At 42.3% G+C, this 18,403-nt stretch overlaps 1 protein-coding gene across 2 annotated transcripts in view; it reads right to left on the bottom strand.

Moving 5' to 3' along the window:
• The window catches only part of asap2.S (ArfGAP with SH3 domain, ankyrin repeat and PH domain 2 S homeolog), a 144,143-nt gene extending 126,102 nt beyond the window's left edge, over window positions 1-18,041 (bottom strand). Inside the window, exon 1 of one of the 2 annotated variants that reach the window (XM_018265926.2) lies at window positions 17,544-18,041. In XM_018265926.2, the coding sequence (XP_018121415.1) occupies window positions 17,544-17,669 (126 nt within the window). In that variant the 5' untranslated portion in view covers window positions 17,670-18,041. The remainder of the gene's footprint in view (window positions 1-17,543) is intronic. The other variant, XM_018265927.2, reaches the window with a different exon arrangement.
• Window positions 18,042-18,403: the final 362 nt, after the last annotated feature.

The raw sequence follows: 18,403 nt of genomic DNA, 5'->3' as shown, positions 1-18,403 counted from the left end.
TAAAGTGTCGATGTAGGAAAATACACTCCATTTTGAGGTATCTGCACTAAAGCAGGGAACATATTTTTTTCCCATTTCAATTCTGCTGAACAAGGTATCTACCTCCAACAGATAGGAGTACAATTATGCACATTTTGCAAAACTGCATGTTGAATTCTGGCAGCTTATCTGTGGTTGTCATTTGAAAAAGAGACTTTTAAAAAGTAATTATGTCATGCTGAATTCAGTATCGATAAAAACATCTGCGTTCTCTTTCCCTGTATTTTGGAAGCAGGCTGCACTGTCGGTTGGCTGTCCCTTGGCAGAGAGATTCAGCAGCTGCCTCCGCTCTCATAATGAACGGACTCCTTGATAGAACAAAAACGGCTTCATTTCCAAGTAGCTCTCCAAGACATCTGCACTATATTTTGTCTAGCAAGCGACAATGCCCTTTCCTCAGGATTCCATTCAACCGCTCTTTATTTGATCTCATGCTTGTGATAGGATAGATGGGTTTGTTCTACTTTCCTTGCACAAAAAGTCAAGAATCAACATAAATATTAAATTGCTTGTTTTATGATCGTCTTGACGTTAAAGACATGGGTTTTTTGTGTTGGAATGCTAAGCACTGAATGAATAAATGAAGTCCAATTCCCTCTAGTCTTCCTTAGCTTGGATTTCCTGCCAATGCTACTTGTGATGGCAATTAATGATTTTTTTTTTGCTTTTAATTAAAAAACACAGTAAAAGGGATCAGTGTTTGCAGCTTGCCACACACAACTCAGGGTCATCTTTCTGGTGGAACCAGGACCCATCATGTGGCTTCTCACACAAGGGACCATTTCAATAAACAGAGCTCTTTCCTATTGTTTGACACTCTCATATGGGAATATAACCTCATTGCCTCTCCTTGAAGTAAGACACACTGCTCTCAATCACTACATAGACTTATTGCTCCTAGTGTAACCGTCACAAATGATCTAGATGTCACACGACTACATACTCAGCTGGCATTCCAATGCCAATTCACTCTTCACGTGTTTCTTCTGCACTAACATGGTCCATCACACAAGGAAATGTTTAAAGTCTGAACAATGACTAGGCAAATATCCATGGTAGAATAAAGGTCATTGGGATCATTCACCCAACATACACTTACTGAAATTTATTGGTCAGCTTAAATCTTATATACCTCTAGATCTCTCACCTGGGTCTACCCCGGTCCCAAAGCAGTTCATTATAGATGAAGTACCATAAGTTCATCCATTATGCCCACTCTATGGAAACAGCACCTTCTAACAACAGGTTCCATCCCAGTTCTTTGTAGGGGCACTTCAAACTGAAACTACTATATGAATTATTTCATATACTGTTTCATATACTGGCACGTATCACACTTTTAATATTGCTGCTCCTAATGGAATCAGCTCTGTCCTCTTTTGTACTCTTTTGTAAGTTTAGTCTAGTCCAGCATTTCCCAACCAGTGGCTTTCCAGCAACAGGAAGCTAATCAACCCCTTAAATTTTGCTCCCAGAAGCCTGAAAGCAGGTGCTTAATTTTAAATTTTTTGGCATAAAGGCAAGTTTTAGTTACATAAACAAAAACAGGTGTACTGACCAACAGACACTCCTGTAGCCTGCCAGTCCACATAGAGGCTCTCAAACAGCCAACTAAAGTCCTTAATTGGTACCCCCAGAACTATTTTCATGCTTGTGTCTCTCTCCAACTATTTTTAAAGTGATGAAAGTGGTTCATGAGTAAAGAACGAACTGTTAGGAACCCCCCGGTCTAGTCCTATGTCCATTAGCATTGGCTGCAGGTGGGTTCTTGCACTACCCAAAGTCTCCGACTCCACAGCTCTGACAAAGACTAAGTGCTATGTGCAGAGGAGAAAGGGGGGTCCCAGCCCAAAAAGCTTACAAAGAACATATGACTAAAGCCAAACAAGCAAGATTTATTTGGAATCTTATTTAAGCTCCAGAATCTTTTGTACACTCACACTGGCTGGATTTGTTCTCAGAGAGCAAAAGCAGATAAGTGGGGGTTTTCTACTGCTGTGATATCCACTCTTTACAAACTGTCCATGGTTCCTTAAACCCATATTTGTCCTGCACACTTCCTATTTCTGTCTATATGAGAAAAGCACTAGAGTTGGTGTGGGGAGTCACAAGTTATAGTTGAAGCCAATACCCATTCTGCTCTATACATTGTTCAAATATGCTGGAAGTCTAAACACTAAGCAATAAAGCAAGTTGCAAGTTGGATTTGGAGGGCTGGTACAGCAGGACATGTAACTTCCCTGAACCCAAATTATCACAGGGGCCCCTGAAGAAGAAAGTGGGCAAAACTACAAGGGCCATAACTTATTATAGACATTATAGTATAAATATCAGGCATTTCCAACCGGCAGTTTCTACTTGCCATTCCCAGGAACCCACTGACAGCTGGACATCTCACCCAGTGGTGCCTTTTCCATTTTTCATTTTCGGGAACAGCGGAGGAGTGTAAGGCATCCTAACCAGCTCCCAACCTGAACCTACACTAGTTGCCAAAACTTCAACCCGAACCCAACCAACCCATTGATCCACCTGTGTGTCCTACTACTTACAACGGTTATTATTCAGTAATATTCAATGCCTGGGGCTATGCACTGGAAATGATAGTGGTGCATGCAAGGAGCTACTGTGGAAGTGCATTTGGAGCATGTATATAGGCAAGGGAGCACTACACTTCGACATGCATGCTACAATCCTTACGGGAATGTCAGAATGTACTTTTTCACCCAGAGGGAAAACACTAACACAGAAAATGCAGATACCACATAATATATATTCTAAAACCATCAAATGTATATTTTAGGCCGAAATCCACCCTGTCACTGCTAAGAGACAGAGGAAGGCACCGAGCAGCAGTGTTTTACAGCTGGTTTTCTGCAGGTGGATAAAATCTGGTATTACCGCAGCGTAAGGGCAAGGGCAGACGTGGCGTTTTTATGTTGCATTTTTAAAAAAGAACAGCCAGGCGTAAATACGCCACTGAAACCACATGCGACCGTTAACATGTGTTTTTCGTGCGTTTTTCAGCACGTAGGATTATTTTCCCAACATGCACTTCTCATTGTTTTCATTGTTCTCATTGAGAATTTGGATGCCATATTTAAAATACGATGCGTATTTAGGCAAAGTGTGGTTTCAAACGTGTAGATCCCATAGAGTCTATTGATTTGGTAAATTCTTGATGTATTGGCGTTTCTACTAAAAAACGCCTATACTGGCGTCCTGTGGCGGATTTCAGCTTGCAAGCGCCCTGTGTGAATTGCAATAGTCCATTAGTTTCAGTGGTAGTGCAGTTTATGCGTATTTACGCCTGGCTGTTCTTTTTTAAAAACGCAAAGTAAAAACACCGCAAAAACGCCACGTCTGGCCTTGCCCTTAGGGAAACCCCAACCAGGTCCTACAGTTAGAATGAAATTCAGCCAGTGCAAGGCGGGGGGCAGCCCAGTAAAAGGAAGTATAGAGAGAATAAGATTTTTAAACATTGTTAAAGGAACAGTAACACCAAAAAATGAAAAAGTGTTTTAAAGTAATGAAAATATCATGTACTGTTGCTCTGCACTGATCTGTTTGCTTCGGAAACACTATTACAGTTTATATAAACAAGCTGCTGTTTAGCAATGGCGGAAATTTAAAAAAGGCTAAATGGCACAGGTTAATAGTGGATAACAGATAACACGATTATGTTCTATAGAGCTTATCTGCTATCTGTTGTGTGGCCTGAGCCTTTTCTCCTTTGAATAGCTGCCCCCTATGGCTACAAAGCAGCTTATTTATATAAACAATAGTAGTGTTTCTGAAGCAAACACGGCAGTTTTACCAGTGCAGAGCAACCCTGCATTATATTTTAATTACTTTAAAACATTTAAATTTTTTGATGTTACTGGTCCTTTATGTTAAGGTGGTGGGGAGACTTCTGGATAATGGTTTACTCTAATAAGGTGTGTTTCCACCATTATTCTGATGGTTTATGAAAATTCCTTGGCTTCTAAGGAAGTAAATCCACAGGCCCATAGCGTGTTGCTATTTCTGTTTTATTTGCTAGAGGCCAGTATACAGGCCTATACGCTGCTAAAAATAAAATCTAATGTTGACTTAATGCATTGATTGCTCTTGGGAGACGCTCAGTCACTGCTCTAGATACCAAAACATCCTGGTGGATTCCTCAACAAAACACAGTCCAGAGAGGCTTATTGTTCCATATAAAATGTTCCATGCCATGAGATGCACAGGGACGGTTATACCAAATTATCTCCAAATTACCATCGTCTCACTCCTTTTACAAAATACAACAATTCTGGAATGGCTCACACTGGATTTCCAAACTAACAACATCTGTTGGCCCTGTGTCTGCTATGGAGAGCATCACGCACAAAATAAACAACATTCTATGTTTATAGAGGTTGTGCAAACTGTAAAACCAAAGATGATGGCCGCCACCTTCAAAGGATTCAAGCGAACATGTTGCTACCAGCACATTTATACAGTTTAACCCATTGCAACACGAATGCTGCTTATATTGCTGTGTAAGGATGACACGCATCTTCTATTCTGTATATAACCATGCCTCCCAACATTTTAAAAATATAAAAAGAGACAAAAAGATTTGGCGCATGCAGCGCAGCGATTTTTTTTTGTCCGTGCCCATTTTATGACCAAGCCCCCTAATTACCATGTCTATTTTACAAAATTTGGCAAGTTTGAAGTTTGAACACATTTTAGGGTCAGGCTTTATGTGCTATAACAGTTTTGCTAATGAAGGTGAACTGACCTTTAAGCTGGCCATAGATGCAAAGATCCGATCGTACGAATCATCGTACGATCAGACTTTCCCATCTCCTGACCCGCCACTAACCATTCAGATCAAAGTCTTACCAGTCGGATTAGTAAAAGAACAGATCAGCAATGTTCTGCCCCTGACAGCAATCGTACGATATCTATGTCCAACCAAAGCTAGTGACAGTCTCCCACTGAAAATCGTACGATCGGCAATATATGCAGAGATATTATCGGCAGCCGACAGAAATTTTCGAATCTGTCCGATCGACCAAACGACCGATCTCCGCCGGACGAAAAATGTCGGGACTCTCCACACACGGTTCGAAAATCGTACGAATCCTCGATTCATACGATCAGATCTTTGCGTCTATGGCCAGCTTAATAGTGGCAGAAGAGGCTACTGGGGGAAATTAATCGGCCATCGACAAATCGCCTGTTCTTCGGGCGACTAATCTCCCCTAAATGCCTTCCCGCCAGCTAGATTGTAAATCGCCAGTAGGATGGCACTCGTAACGCTTCATTTTCCAAAGTCGCCAGAAGTTGCCTCACGAGGACTTCCGAGTGCCATCCCACTGGCGATTTACATTCTAGCTGGCGGGAAGGCATTTAGGGGAGATTAGTCGCCTAAAGAAGAGGCGATTTGACGCTGGGCAACGATTCTCCCCCAGTAGCCTCGTGTGCCACTACCCTTAAGCTGCAAGTCACAGTTTCCCCAAGAGACATGCTTATCTTAAACAGTTACAACTGTTTCGTTGCTTATTTTAAATTGTAAAAAATGTATCTAAGTGCACCTGACACTTTAATGGTTTTAGAAGCTTTGTATCTTTTTCTGGCTGTTCAGTGCAGGATATCAAAGAGAAAGTTGGGACATTTCAGTAACAATTCGGGACTGAGGGTTGAGCTGTCAAAATCGGTGAAAAACGGGACAGTTAGGAGGTATGATATAACTATACTGTTGGACAATATATTCGTGGCAATCATGAATGTACTGGCATATGAAGAGTATTTCATGCCTTCTTTACTTATTGCCCAGGGCTGAGTGGACCATATCAATAAATATGTGGAGTAATTAGCACTGCTACCTTTCTCTGCTGGGATCCCAGGTTCAATTCCTGTAAGGGGCCGATCTACAAGAAATCTGTATGTTCTCTTGTGGCTCTATGCTTTTCCCCAAGTTTCAATGTGTGCATGGGATAAGGACCTTACATTTTAATAAAGGAGAAGGAAACCCTGTAGAAAAAACACCCCGTACCCCCCACCCCATGTAGACCCCCCTCCCTCCAGGCTAACTGTCCCCCCTGGGAAATGCCCCATACTTTATACTTACCCCATTTCGCAGATTCTGGCAGTGGACTTCACGGCATCCATCTTTCAGGTCCTTGGAAAGCTGACTGGGAGATTAGTATGATGGCGCAAGCGCAGTTGCAGAAATTTCCCGGTTTGTGCATGCACCAAAATTGGGAGATTGGCAATCTCCGTCAGTCACCTTACCGAGGACTCGGTACAGGCTTTCCTTCTCCTTTAAGCTCCATTCGAGGCCAGGGCTGATATGAACAATGCTTAATTTCTGCAAAGCGCAGCGGCATATGCTGGCACTACATACTGTAGATATATTAAGAAATATAAAAAAGTAGAGGATGTATATTCTAAGTGCACACAAGCATTTTGACAGCCACAAGCCCCTTTATTTAACTACAGCAGATAAACCGCAGTTTTAAAGTTATCTGTAAATGTAGTCACCATTGGTTGTTTCTATTCTTTGCACTGGCGGTTCTGCACCACTGAAAATGTATATTGGAAAGCTACTGTAAATAGAGTAACAAAAAAAGTTTGTTTAAAGGACAATTTTAGATAGACATAACATCTTTGTTCCTTTGAAAGGGGTTCTTCATATTTTAGTTAACTTTTAGTATGTTATAGAATGGCTAAAGGTGGGCGTACACAGGGAGATCCACTCGTTTTGGCCTTCATTATTTCCTGTTTTATAGTTTCTGAACGATTTGCCTTCTTCCTCTTTCCAGTATTCAGAAGCCAAAAAAGGACTGATCTGTGAGGCTACAATGTTATTGTTACTTTGTATTACTTACCTTTTCTATTCAAACCCCCTAATATTCATATTCCACTCTTATCAAAATCAATACCTGGTTTCTAGGTTAATCTGAAATCTCTCAACCAGACACTAGAAATTGCAAACTGGTGAGCTGCTACATAAAACGCTAAATAATTCAAAACAGCAAATTGTCCCAGAATAATCACTATCTACATTATACTAAGAGTTATTTTAAAGGTGAACAACCCCTTTCCACCAATAAGCCTTTCCTAGATTTGGTCCCGTAAGGTGACCATAGACACACTGATAATATCATATGAAACAAATTTTCGTACGATATTCGGAGCGTGTATGGAAGGAAACAATTCAACTGATATCCAACAGAAGACTTGGATATTGGTCAGCTCCTCGATACGCCCTGACGGATAATTTTGAACGGGCGCCTTTGAAGGTACCCAAACATCAGCCACTGATGAATCATCAGATACAGGTAGAATTCTATTGTTTGTACCTGTATATGTGACAATTCAGCTCTACACGTGTGCACTGAAACAAACGATCTTTCTTGAAAAGATATTTTCCAATAAAGATCATAATGGTTACGTCTATGGCCACCTTTAGTCCTTGGCACCAAAATGTTCTTCTATGACCTGCTCTCACCTCCAGTCTGTGCAGGAGGCAAGATGTGTCTCTCTGGATACTGTAGCCCCACAATGAGGACTTTATCACTGCCGTGCCGAGTGCTGCCATGCTGTTAATCTTAGCAAGGCACAGAGGAAGGATTTGGAGAAGACAGCAAATATAACAAGACTCTGTATCACATATAGTATACAATAAATAGCACATCTGCATTAATCATAATTGTTAACGTTGAACTTGTGTAAGCAAATGAACTCTTGAATGTATAGCATGTAAGATATCTTTATGGATCCTAACCATTCTTTTGTCAGTTGTTTTAGATCCTCTTTCATAAACTCGAATTACAATCCAAACTCTTGCACCAAATACAACACATTTAACCCTTTCACTGCGAAGGAGGCCACAGCAGGAACAACTGGTAGGAAACATGGGTGAAGTGTACACAACACAAGTGATGAATATAGCACGAGGAACAATTCAGTAACATCACTCTCGCTGAATGTACAGTCAGTGGAATAATCCTGTAATGAGATCAGTGCCCTTGCACAGAAGCTTTTATAGCTCAGCAATGCAATAAACCATTCAGGAGGGAACTCTAGGAAAAAAAGGGCTCTTATTCATGTATAATGTGGGCCCTAAATCCTCAGATTTTAATCACTTCCCGTTATAGTTGATTCTGAATAACAGTCAGAAAACAGTCATTGGAAGATCTTTTAGAATGAGTGTCCGGCACTGGTAATAAGGACAATATAGGCCTCGTATGAGCGGATCTTTTCCCCCTAATATACCCACCTTGAGGAGAGTGATACTGGGTTGATTCAACTCAGCTGGTTAAGCCGGCCATGCATTAAAAGATCAGCTCACTGGTCGAAGAATGCATCAAGTAGCCAAAATGGTCATCAACCAATGACTGAAAATCAGCCAGATATTGTTTAGATAGTCCCATTAGAGTACCCCAAACATGGTCTGATTAGCTGCCAACTCAGACTGAAGGAGCTGAATCAGGAGCTATAACCTGCCCGTGTATGACCACCCTTAAAGGAAAACTATACCCCCAAAATGAACACTTAAGCAACAGACAGTTTATATCATATTAAGTGGCATATTAAAGAATCTTACCAAACTGGAATATATATTTAAGTAAATATTGACCTTTTACATCTATTGCCTTGAGCCACCATTTCGTGATGGTCTCTGTGCTGCCTCAGAGATCACCTGACCAGAAATACTAAACTCTAACAGGAAGAAGTGTGGAAGCAAAAGACACAACTCTGTCTGTTAATTGGCTCATGTGACCTAACATGTATGGTTTGTTGATATGTTTGTGAGTACACTGAATCCTACAATCCCAGGGGGCGGCCCTTATTTTTTAAAATGGCAATTTTCTATTTATGATTACCCAATGGCACATACTACTAGAAAAGTATATTATTATGAAAATGGTTTATTTACATGAAGCAGGGTTTTACATGTTATGCAATATCTTTCTATAGAGACCTACATTGTTTGGGGGGTATAGTTTTCCTTTAAGCTCACCATAGGCGTTAAGATTTTTCTCTCTGTAACAACCGATTTGAGTGCGATCTGACAAATCCTCCAAATTATTGTGAGGTTAGTGAGCACTGAACAATCGTGCATCTAGCGATTTTTCGTCCGACATTGGTCAGAAAATCTATCGGGCAGGTTAAGGTGGCCATACAAGGAGAGATTCGCTCGTTTGGCGACATCGTCAAATGAGCGGATCTCTCTCCGATATGCCCACCTTGAGGTGGGCAATATCGAGCTGATCCGATCGTGGGCACTAGGGCCCAACGATCGGATCCTAACGAATAGTAATGGGCGGTCGGATTATGGGACCGTATCAACGAATAGATGTGGCCACGATCCGATGGGATTTTTTGTCCCATCCAATCGAGAGCTGGCGACTTTCGGCCAGATCTCGATCGGTGAAGCCCGTCGGGTGGCCCCATACACGGGCCAATAAGCTGCCGACACGGTCTGTCTGCAGCTTTTATCGGTCCATGTATGGCCACCTTTAGAAGACTTTCATCTTTCACACAGTGAAATGTATCCATTGTCCGATTGTTTGCAGGGCCAAGCAGGCAACTACCCACAGTTTTCCTGGCTTCAACTAGACAATATCACTTGAAATGATCAAATGGACAAATCATACATTTAAACAATCGTTTCAAGATAATCTTGGTCTTACGATAACAAAAAGATCTTTTAAAAATCTTAAATCTATGGCCAGTTTAGGAGCACAGGAAACCAGATTGTTTATCTTTACTTACAACAGTAGGAAAAAATAATGCATATACAAAAATAAATGTATTTATTTTTAGGCAAACTAACAGAATCCCTTAATTTAATGGAATAACTAAAAATACCCTTTAATAGAATGTATGCTATGACTCATGGGTACAACAGACAACTGCCCCACTCTCTCTCTCATAATGGTGCACAGTGCTGCATTACACAGGTATAGGATCCGTTATCCGGAAACTCCTTATCCAGAAAGCTCCAAATTACAGAAAGTCCATCTCCCATATACTCCATTATAATCAAATGATTTAAATGTTTACAGGTGATTCCCTTTTTCTCTGTAATAATAAAACAGTATCTTGTACTTGATCAAAACCAAGATATAATTAATCTCAATTGGATGAAAAACCAGCCTATTGGGTTTAATTAATGTTTAAATGATTTTTTTAGCATACTTAAGGTATGAAGATCCAAATTATTGAAAGATCTGTTATCTGAAAAACCCCAGGTCCTGAGCATTCTGGATAACAGGTCCCATAGCTGTATTGAGAGAGCAAATCAGGGCTACTAGTAGCAGATACTAAAATAAACAATGGTGATAATTGGCTTTGCTAAGACACTAAAGGTGGCCATAGACGTAACAATTACGATCTTTCTTGGAAAAGATCTTTCCAAAAAAGATCGTTCTTTCAATACACACGTGTAGAGCTGAATCGTCAGATATACAGGTATATATATGGGAAGAAACAATAGAATTCTACCTGTATCTGACGATTCAGCACTAACAATGGGCGATGTTTGGGTATCTTCAAAGGCACCCGATCAAAATTTTCCGTCCATACCGATCGATGAGCCGACCGATATCCAAATCTTCTGCCGATATCGGTCGGCTCTTTTTCCACCATACATGCAACGAATATCGGACGAAAATTAGTTTCGTACGATATTACCTGTGTGTCTATGGCCACCTTTAGTGTGTTTTAGCAGAGGCGTTTCTGTATTGCCAATGGCAGGGTATTTTCTGGTGTTTTGTAGTTGTGACTAGTAGCTGCTACTAGTAGCTCTGTGTGTCTTTATCTAGGTTCTCTGCACTGCTGAGTCTGACACCTGAAGATTTGTAGCAGAAGCCTGCTGATTAAGGGCACATGCTCAGATTTGGGTGGGGGGGGGGGTTAGTCGCCCGGCAACAAATCTATTCTTCTGGGCGACTAATCTCCCTGAACTGCCTGCCGCCGACAAGAATGTAAATCGCCGGCGGGATGGCACTGGGATCACTCGGAAAAGGAAGCGATCTGAATGCCATCCCGGCTGCGATTTCCATTCAAGCCGGCGGGAGGCAGTTTGGGGAGATCAGTCGCTCCAAAGAAGAGGAGATTTGTCTTAGATCAACCTATAGCCCCCCCCCCTCCAAATGTTGCTGAACTACAACACCTGACTGGGTACAGGATGCCTAATAATCTACAATGAAATCTGTCTGTGCTGCAGCAGCTACAGTCAGTTATAGAACAACTATCAGGCCTAAGTAATACTTGCATATCTCTACCCACAATTCCCAGCTGCGTTAATATGCTGAATTATTTGGCTGGGTGTGGGAATACTTGTTCATAGCTGGCTAGAAGACTGCAAGTACTTGATGAAAGAGGATTTTTTTTTTTTTAAATATAATTAATTAATTAATTAAATAGGTCCTGAAATACTGGTGACTAGTGACGGGCAAATTTGCAGGATAATTGTGAAATCGGAAAGTTTAACGAAAAAATCCGTGAAATTCTGACATTTTCACAAAAAAATCACGAAAATCTGACATTATCACAAAAAAATCGTGAAAATTTGAAATTGATGCCTGCCTCCATGCTCACGCTGGTGTTAAAGTCAATGGGCGTCTGAATAGTGTTGAAGCACGTCGATTTCGATGTGAGCGACTTTACGGGATGCGCGTCCAAAAATTTTTAATTTGGACCTCTGAATAACATATGCCATAACTGTACCAGCATAAATCAGGAGCCACCCAGCCTGCTATGGAGAAACCCCATAGAAACACAAAGAGAACAACCTTCTGCCCTGAGTAGAATCAACCCAAGTACCCAGAACCCTGATGCAGTAATAACTAGGGATGCACTGAATCCAGGATTCGGTTCGGGATTCGGCCGAACCGAATCCTAATTTGCATTAGCAAATTAGGGGCGGGAGGGAAATATACTGTAGTGACTTTTTGTCACAAAACAAGGAAGTAAAAAAAATGTTTTCCCCTTCTCACCCCTAATTTGCATATGCAAATTAGGATTTGGATTCGGTTCGGTATTCGGCGAAGGATTCGGGGGTTCGGCCGAATCCAAAATAGTGGATTCGGTGCATCCCTAGTAATAACAACATTATTATTGTACAAAACTAATTTTTGTATGATATTGGGTGAGTGTATGGTGGGAAACATGCAGACCGATATCGGCAGAAGACCTGGATATTGGTCGGCTCGCTGGACGGAAAATTTTCATCAGGCGCCTTTGAAGGCACCTGAATATTGGCCATTTTTAGTGCTGAATCATCAGATACAGGTAGAATTCTATTGTTTCTACCTTTATATCTGACAATTCAGCTCTACACGTGTGTATTGAAACAAACTAACTTTCTTGGAAAGATCTCTTCCGGGAAAGATCGTCATTGTTACGTCTATGGCCACCTTATCTTGGTTGATAAAGTCAAGCACCTACCTCCCACATATACTAAATAACACCTGGACAGTCAGACCTGCACTAAGTATCATTGTGAGGTTACTCTGTCTCCTCCCTGCATTAATGGGAGGGTGTTTCAGCAAGCAGCTCCCATCTCTCTTAGTACCCGAGGCACCAGGGCAATTTGGAAGCTGAACATTAATCTCTTTGAAAGCCGGGTACATCTGAGCTCCCAGTGGAAAGAGAAAAAAAACCGGGAGACAAGTTCAAACAATGTCAGCTCCAATCTGTTAACAGTCACTGAACACAAAGCACCCGCACTCAGACTCTGGGCTTCCTTTTTTTTTTTTTTTTTTTAAATGAGATTTTTATTCTTTTTAAAACATACACTTTGGTTTTTTTTTAACTTAATCCATTAACAATACTATGTGCCAGCAGAAACTGAAAATTGGCTGAAACAGGCCTACCGAATGAGAAGAACTATAATACGGGTCATTATTCTGTTCGCTGAACAGTCAATAAGGGCGCAAGTTTGTGGGAGGCATGTCCCTGCCACTGACCAACGGTAGGTGCATTTTTGCCCAAAAACATTATGCATATTGAAAGAAAATTCCATTCTAAGTATCTTTCTGATATATGTTCATTACAATGTTCACAACTATTTGTAAGCATATGTGCCGCTGAAACAGAATTTATGTATCCCTGGTACGGTTGCCACCTTTTCTTTTTTCCCTATTAACATTGGGATCAACCACCATTTTTACTGGCCAGATGGCAACCCTAATCCCTGGTATATCATGGTGTTGGATTCTTTCTTAAAATGTATCAGAAGCCAATTCTCCTCCAGGTCTGTAAGGGTCAGGGCACACGCTCAGATTCGGCGAGATTAGTTGCCCAGCGACAAATTTCCTCTTCTTTAAAGCGACTGACCCCCCCCCCCGAACTGCCTCCCGTCGGCTAGAATGGAAATCGCATGCGGGATGGAACTCAGATCGCTTCCTTTTCCGAGCGATCAGAGTGCCATCCCGCCGGCGATTTACATTCTAGCCAGCGGCAGGCAGTTCGGGGAGGTTAGTCGCCCCGAAGAAGAGGAGATTTGTCGCTGGGCGACTAAGCCCCCCACCCGAATCTAAGCATTTGCCCTGACCCTTAATCAGCAAGGTTCTGCTACAAATCTTCATGTGTCAGACTCAGCAGTGCAGAGAACCTAAGGATAAAGACACACAGAGCTACTAGTAGCAGCTACTAGTCACAACTACAAAACACCAGAAAATATCCTGCCATTGGCAATAAAGAAATGCCTCTGCTAAAACACACATAGTGTCTTAGCAAAGCCAATGATCACCAGTTTATTTTAGTAGCTGCTTCTAGTAGCCCTGTGTGTTTTCACCCTAAAGCTGGCCATAGACGCAAAGATCCGATCGTACGAATCAACGTACGATCGGACTTTCCCATCTCCTGACCCTCCACTAACCATTCCGATCAAATAAGAACAGATCACCCAATGTTCTGCCCCTGACAGCAATCGTACGATAGTTATGTCTGACAACACTAGTGACAGTCTCCCTCTGAAAATCGTACGATCGGCAATACACGCAGAGATATTATCGGCAGCCGACAGAAATTTTCTAACCTGTCCGATCGACCAAACGACCGATCTCCGACGGACGAAAAATGTCCGGACTCTCCACACGTGGTCCGAAAATCGTACGAATCCACGATTCTTTGCGTCTATGGCCAGCTTAAGGGCTAGGCCACACGGGAAGATTTCAGGGAGATTGGCTTGCTGGTATCGTGCACCCGCTAGCACTAAAGTCGCCTGCGCCTATTCACATGCGGTGACACGAGGCAATTTCGAGCGACTTTGAAAAACGTATCGCCGCGTGTGAATAGGCGCAGGCGACTTTAGCGCTAGCGGGTGCGAGATACCAGCAAGCCATTCAGGGAGATTAGTCGCCTCAAAGACGCGGCGATTAGTCGCCAGACGACCAATCTCCCTGAATCTTCCCGTGTGGCCCTAGCCTTAAACTGGCCATAGATGTACAGATTTTCAACAGATCCAATCCACATCGTGAGACCAAGATCTTCTGAGAACCATCGTACGAACGTTCGAACTGTCCATCAACTAAAACTACCAATTTACCAGGAAAACAAAGGGGAGCTGCCTGCTTGGCCCTGCAAACATCCATAGATTGTACTGGGACCGACAAAGATTTTTTAACCTGGCCGATCAATTTCCTGGCAGATGTCGGACGAAAAATCGTAAGATGTTCGATCGTTTGAATCCCACTAACCGCACGATAATTTGACGAATCGGTCGGGCTGCGCTGAAATCGGTCGTTTCGCAAAGAAGAATCGTCGCGTCTATGGGGGCCTTAAGGCACAGGGCACACAGACAGATTCGGGGAGATTAGTCTCCCGGTGACAAATCTCCTCTACTTTGTGCGCCCTGACCCTAAGGGGCAGTTTTACTAAAGGGCAAAGTGGCCATCACTAGCAAACATTCTCCATAAATCCTATTTTTGGGATTAACAATTTTTGTGTTAACATTTTTTTTTTCCATTTGAGGGGCATGCCACATTTATATAAGGATGCGCTCATGTCTAGGACAGTAGAGGATCTTTTTTGTCTTTATTTTGCTTCCTTGGACATTTGTAATAATAAGTGGCCACTTCAAGCATTTGCACCAACATCTCTAATAAAGACATATATGTGACCTACTGTATATGCACCCACCCTATTCAAATTGACCTAAGCGTAAGTTTACTAACGAAGTTTTCGATAGGTAGAAATGAACATTAGCGAAAGTTCACTATAAAATACTCGTGCTGATGAATTAATGCTAGAGAAACTTGGCCAGCATTCGGTTACAGAGACGCAAATTCGCATTTTAGTGCATTAGTGTAGTGATGAATTTACGCTTGGCGAAGCGTGGCAGAGCCTTCGCTGGCGAAAATTTGCCCTTTAGTGAATTTGCCCATAAGGGTGAAAGGGTAAGTGGCCATGGGTAGATTTGTCACCTGTGATAAAAATGCAAGGCTTGGGGTGACAAATCTCCTGAAAATGCCTTTCCAGCCTTTTCGCCAGCGGTAAAACCAACAAAACAATTTGTTGCGATTTGAGATGTGTACGTTTTACCGCTGGCAATTTCAGTTTTCCCCAGATTTTACATTTTCATGGAATTTACACCATCCCCTGGGAAATATAAAAATGGGGTTTCTACTGTAACTCTGAAAACCATTGAACATTTTAAATGAAAGTATATATGAAATTTGCACAAAATTTTATTTTCTTTCATTATGGAAAAAACAGTTTTAGGTGATGTTCCCCCTGAACCACATACACAACATACAGGCAATACACAGTCATATTAGATACACACAGTGACATTCACTGTATTTCAGAGCACCACCAAAGGCTTTTTAAGGCTCCACCCTGCACAGAGCAAAAACACCTGTTCACCTTTTAATGGGGAACATAAAAGCTGGACACCAATTTCCTCTTTCATAAATAACCGGCAGTTGTTAACTGACCGCAGTCATTTTATCCTTATCAGTGTCAGTTCTTATCCCAGCCACTCCTCTCTTAATGCTACTCTCTCTCTGCTGAATGACACAACACGCTGACTTCTTTGGCTCCCGTTTGCTAACTGACACAATAACAAACATTAGAATTTATCATAAAGCAGAAATCTGTATTTTTCCATAAACAGGCAGTTCCACTCAGTAATAATCTGTTGTTGAACTACAACTTCTAGAAGCCAATACTGCCAGGAAACGACTGCCATTTGATAACACGGACAGCCCTTCTCTATAGGCCTATTTAACACTATATATGCTAAAATCATCATGTCTATTAGAATCGCAGGTGTCAGGTCTTTAGATCGCAACTGATCTGACAGCAGCAACCGGAAAAAGACTTGCAAAATGCCACTATGATCAACTCCAAGACAAAAGACACAATGTCCCATTAACCTTCCTAGTGTGGCTTCTCTGATAGGAATTACATTGTAGTTTTTTTTCTTTGATCCAACTGATCACATGACATGGATGTGCAGGGAGCTGGGCGAATTTGACCCGTTTAGTTTTGCCAAAAATTCGCCGCCGGCGAAATGACGCTGATGCCCAAAATAGTCTATGGGTGTCAAAATATTTTTGACGCGCGTCATTTTCGTCTATGGGCGTCATTTCCAAGGCGAAAAAAATCGCCCATCCCTAGGGACTAAGAAAATGCCTTCCCAGGAAGCATAGGTGACAAACTGTCGTAAAGCACGTTCCTAAATGGCATGTTTTATTGCCTTGATGGAAAAGGTATCAGTTCTCAGATGCGTGACTAGGGCCACAATGCAGCACGCACTGGTTTCACCTGGAATCATAGGGGGTTGTGCAACATATATGAAGTCACGTATGTTGTTTAGCCCCAACGTTGGTCCAATTGCTGATCATCAATTCAGAAAGCAATATGCTGTTTTGGCTAAGAAGATTATACATTCGGTGCCACAAAGTGAGACAAGTGAGAAACTGTATAAAAATTGTCAATAGGTAAGTGGTCGGAAACAATTTCCAACTAGGACCTGTCCTTAGTGGTGGAGTGGTCCCTAATATTTATAATGCTCCCCTGCATTTCTAAAGGTGTTGCTCAACTACAACTTTATTGAGGCTGTGGGGTATATTTATCAAAGAGTGAAGTTAATAGTGAAGTTCCGCCACTAGAGTGAAATTCCGCCACTCTTCATTCATTTCTATGGGATTTTTATAGGCGTATTTATCAAAGGGTGAACTTTCACTTTCACCCATTGATAAATACGCCTTTCAAAATTCAATAGAAATGAAGTGAGAGCTGCGGAATTTCACTCTAGTGGCGGAACTTCACTCTTTGATAAATTTACCCCAGTGAGTGAATGCCGGCAGTTGCAGTAGAATTGACAGTTGGAGAAATGTAGACTGGACAGCTCTGATAGAAACCTGGTGGGTTTGCACTTGAACAGTCTCTACCTGTCCCTACATTTAACTGCAGAGCAGCTCAGGATCAGCTGGTCCCATTGATCATGAGAATCCCAAGGCCAAGAGGTTGTGCAGCAGCAGCAGCAGCTCAGTGTGACAGGCACTTACCTCATCGATAGCCACGACCGTGTTCCTGCACTGGCTCAGCCTGTTGGTGAAATTGGAGGCAGTGGGGGATTTATAATCCTCATTGGTCTCACACACAAATTCCGACACACTGATCAGATCCGGCATTGTGAGATATTATCACTACACAGCCAGGGAACGGGGGCTCCTCTACACGAGACTCTTCACAAAGCCCGGACACTTGTGCAGAAATTAGCGCTCTTCGCGCAGCGGGAAGGAACAGTCACACACTCACAACAAAGAAGCACAAAGTTGCAGGTCAGACGGCGGTGGAAAGATGCGCCCGGACTCGCACTCTCTGCAGCAGCCGCAGCCCCATGAGTCCCGGATCCGGAGAGCAAAGTCAGTGGCTGCACCTCCGAGTGTCACTCTCCTCTCTCTGCCCCTTTCCCTGGTTTCCTGCTGCTGCTGCTCCTGCTGCTCCTCCCACACTCGTCTCTCCTCCTCCTCCTCCCAGCGCTTCATCCCTCCCATTCAGCTTCTCCACCTGTCCCCCTACCAGTCCTGTCTCTGCAACCTGTGACTACAACTCCCACAATGCACAGCGCTGCCTCTTCTTCCCCCTCCCAGTCAGCTGAACTACAACTTCCTAATAGCCTGTCGTGTAATAGTGTCATTTATACTTCAGACAAGGGCTTCAAAACAACTGGTGGCCAGTCTCCCCACCTACAAGTTAAAAATCCCATTGGTGGCCATGGTCCACCCACAAGGTAAAAAAAAAAAACATTGGTGGCCAGCGCATCCCTTGCAAGTTAAAAATACAATTTGAGGTCAGGGGCCCCATAAATTTTTTTAAAAAACATTGGTGGTCAGGGGCCCCATAAAATATTTCAAATAAAATT

The sequence above is a fragment of the Xenopus laevis genome, chromosome 5S (genome assembly GCF_017654675.1).
Source record: "Xenopus laevis strain J_2021 chromosome 5S, Xenopus_laevis_v10.1, whole genome shotgun sequence".
NCBI classification, from domain to species: Eukaryota; Metazoa; Chordata; class Amphibia; order Anura; family Pipidae; genus Xenopus; species Xenopus laevis.
The sequence above is the reverse complement of the archived record's forward strand: the minus strand, read 5'-3'. Positions and strand labels throughout refer to the sequence as shown.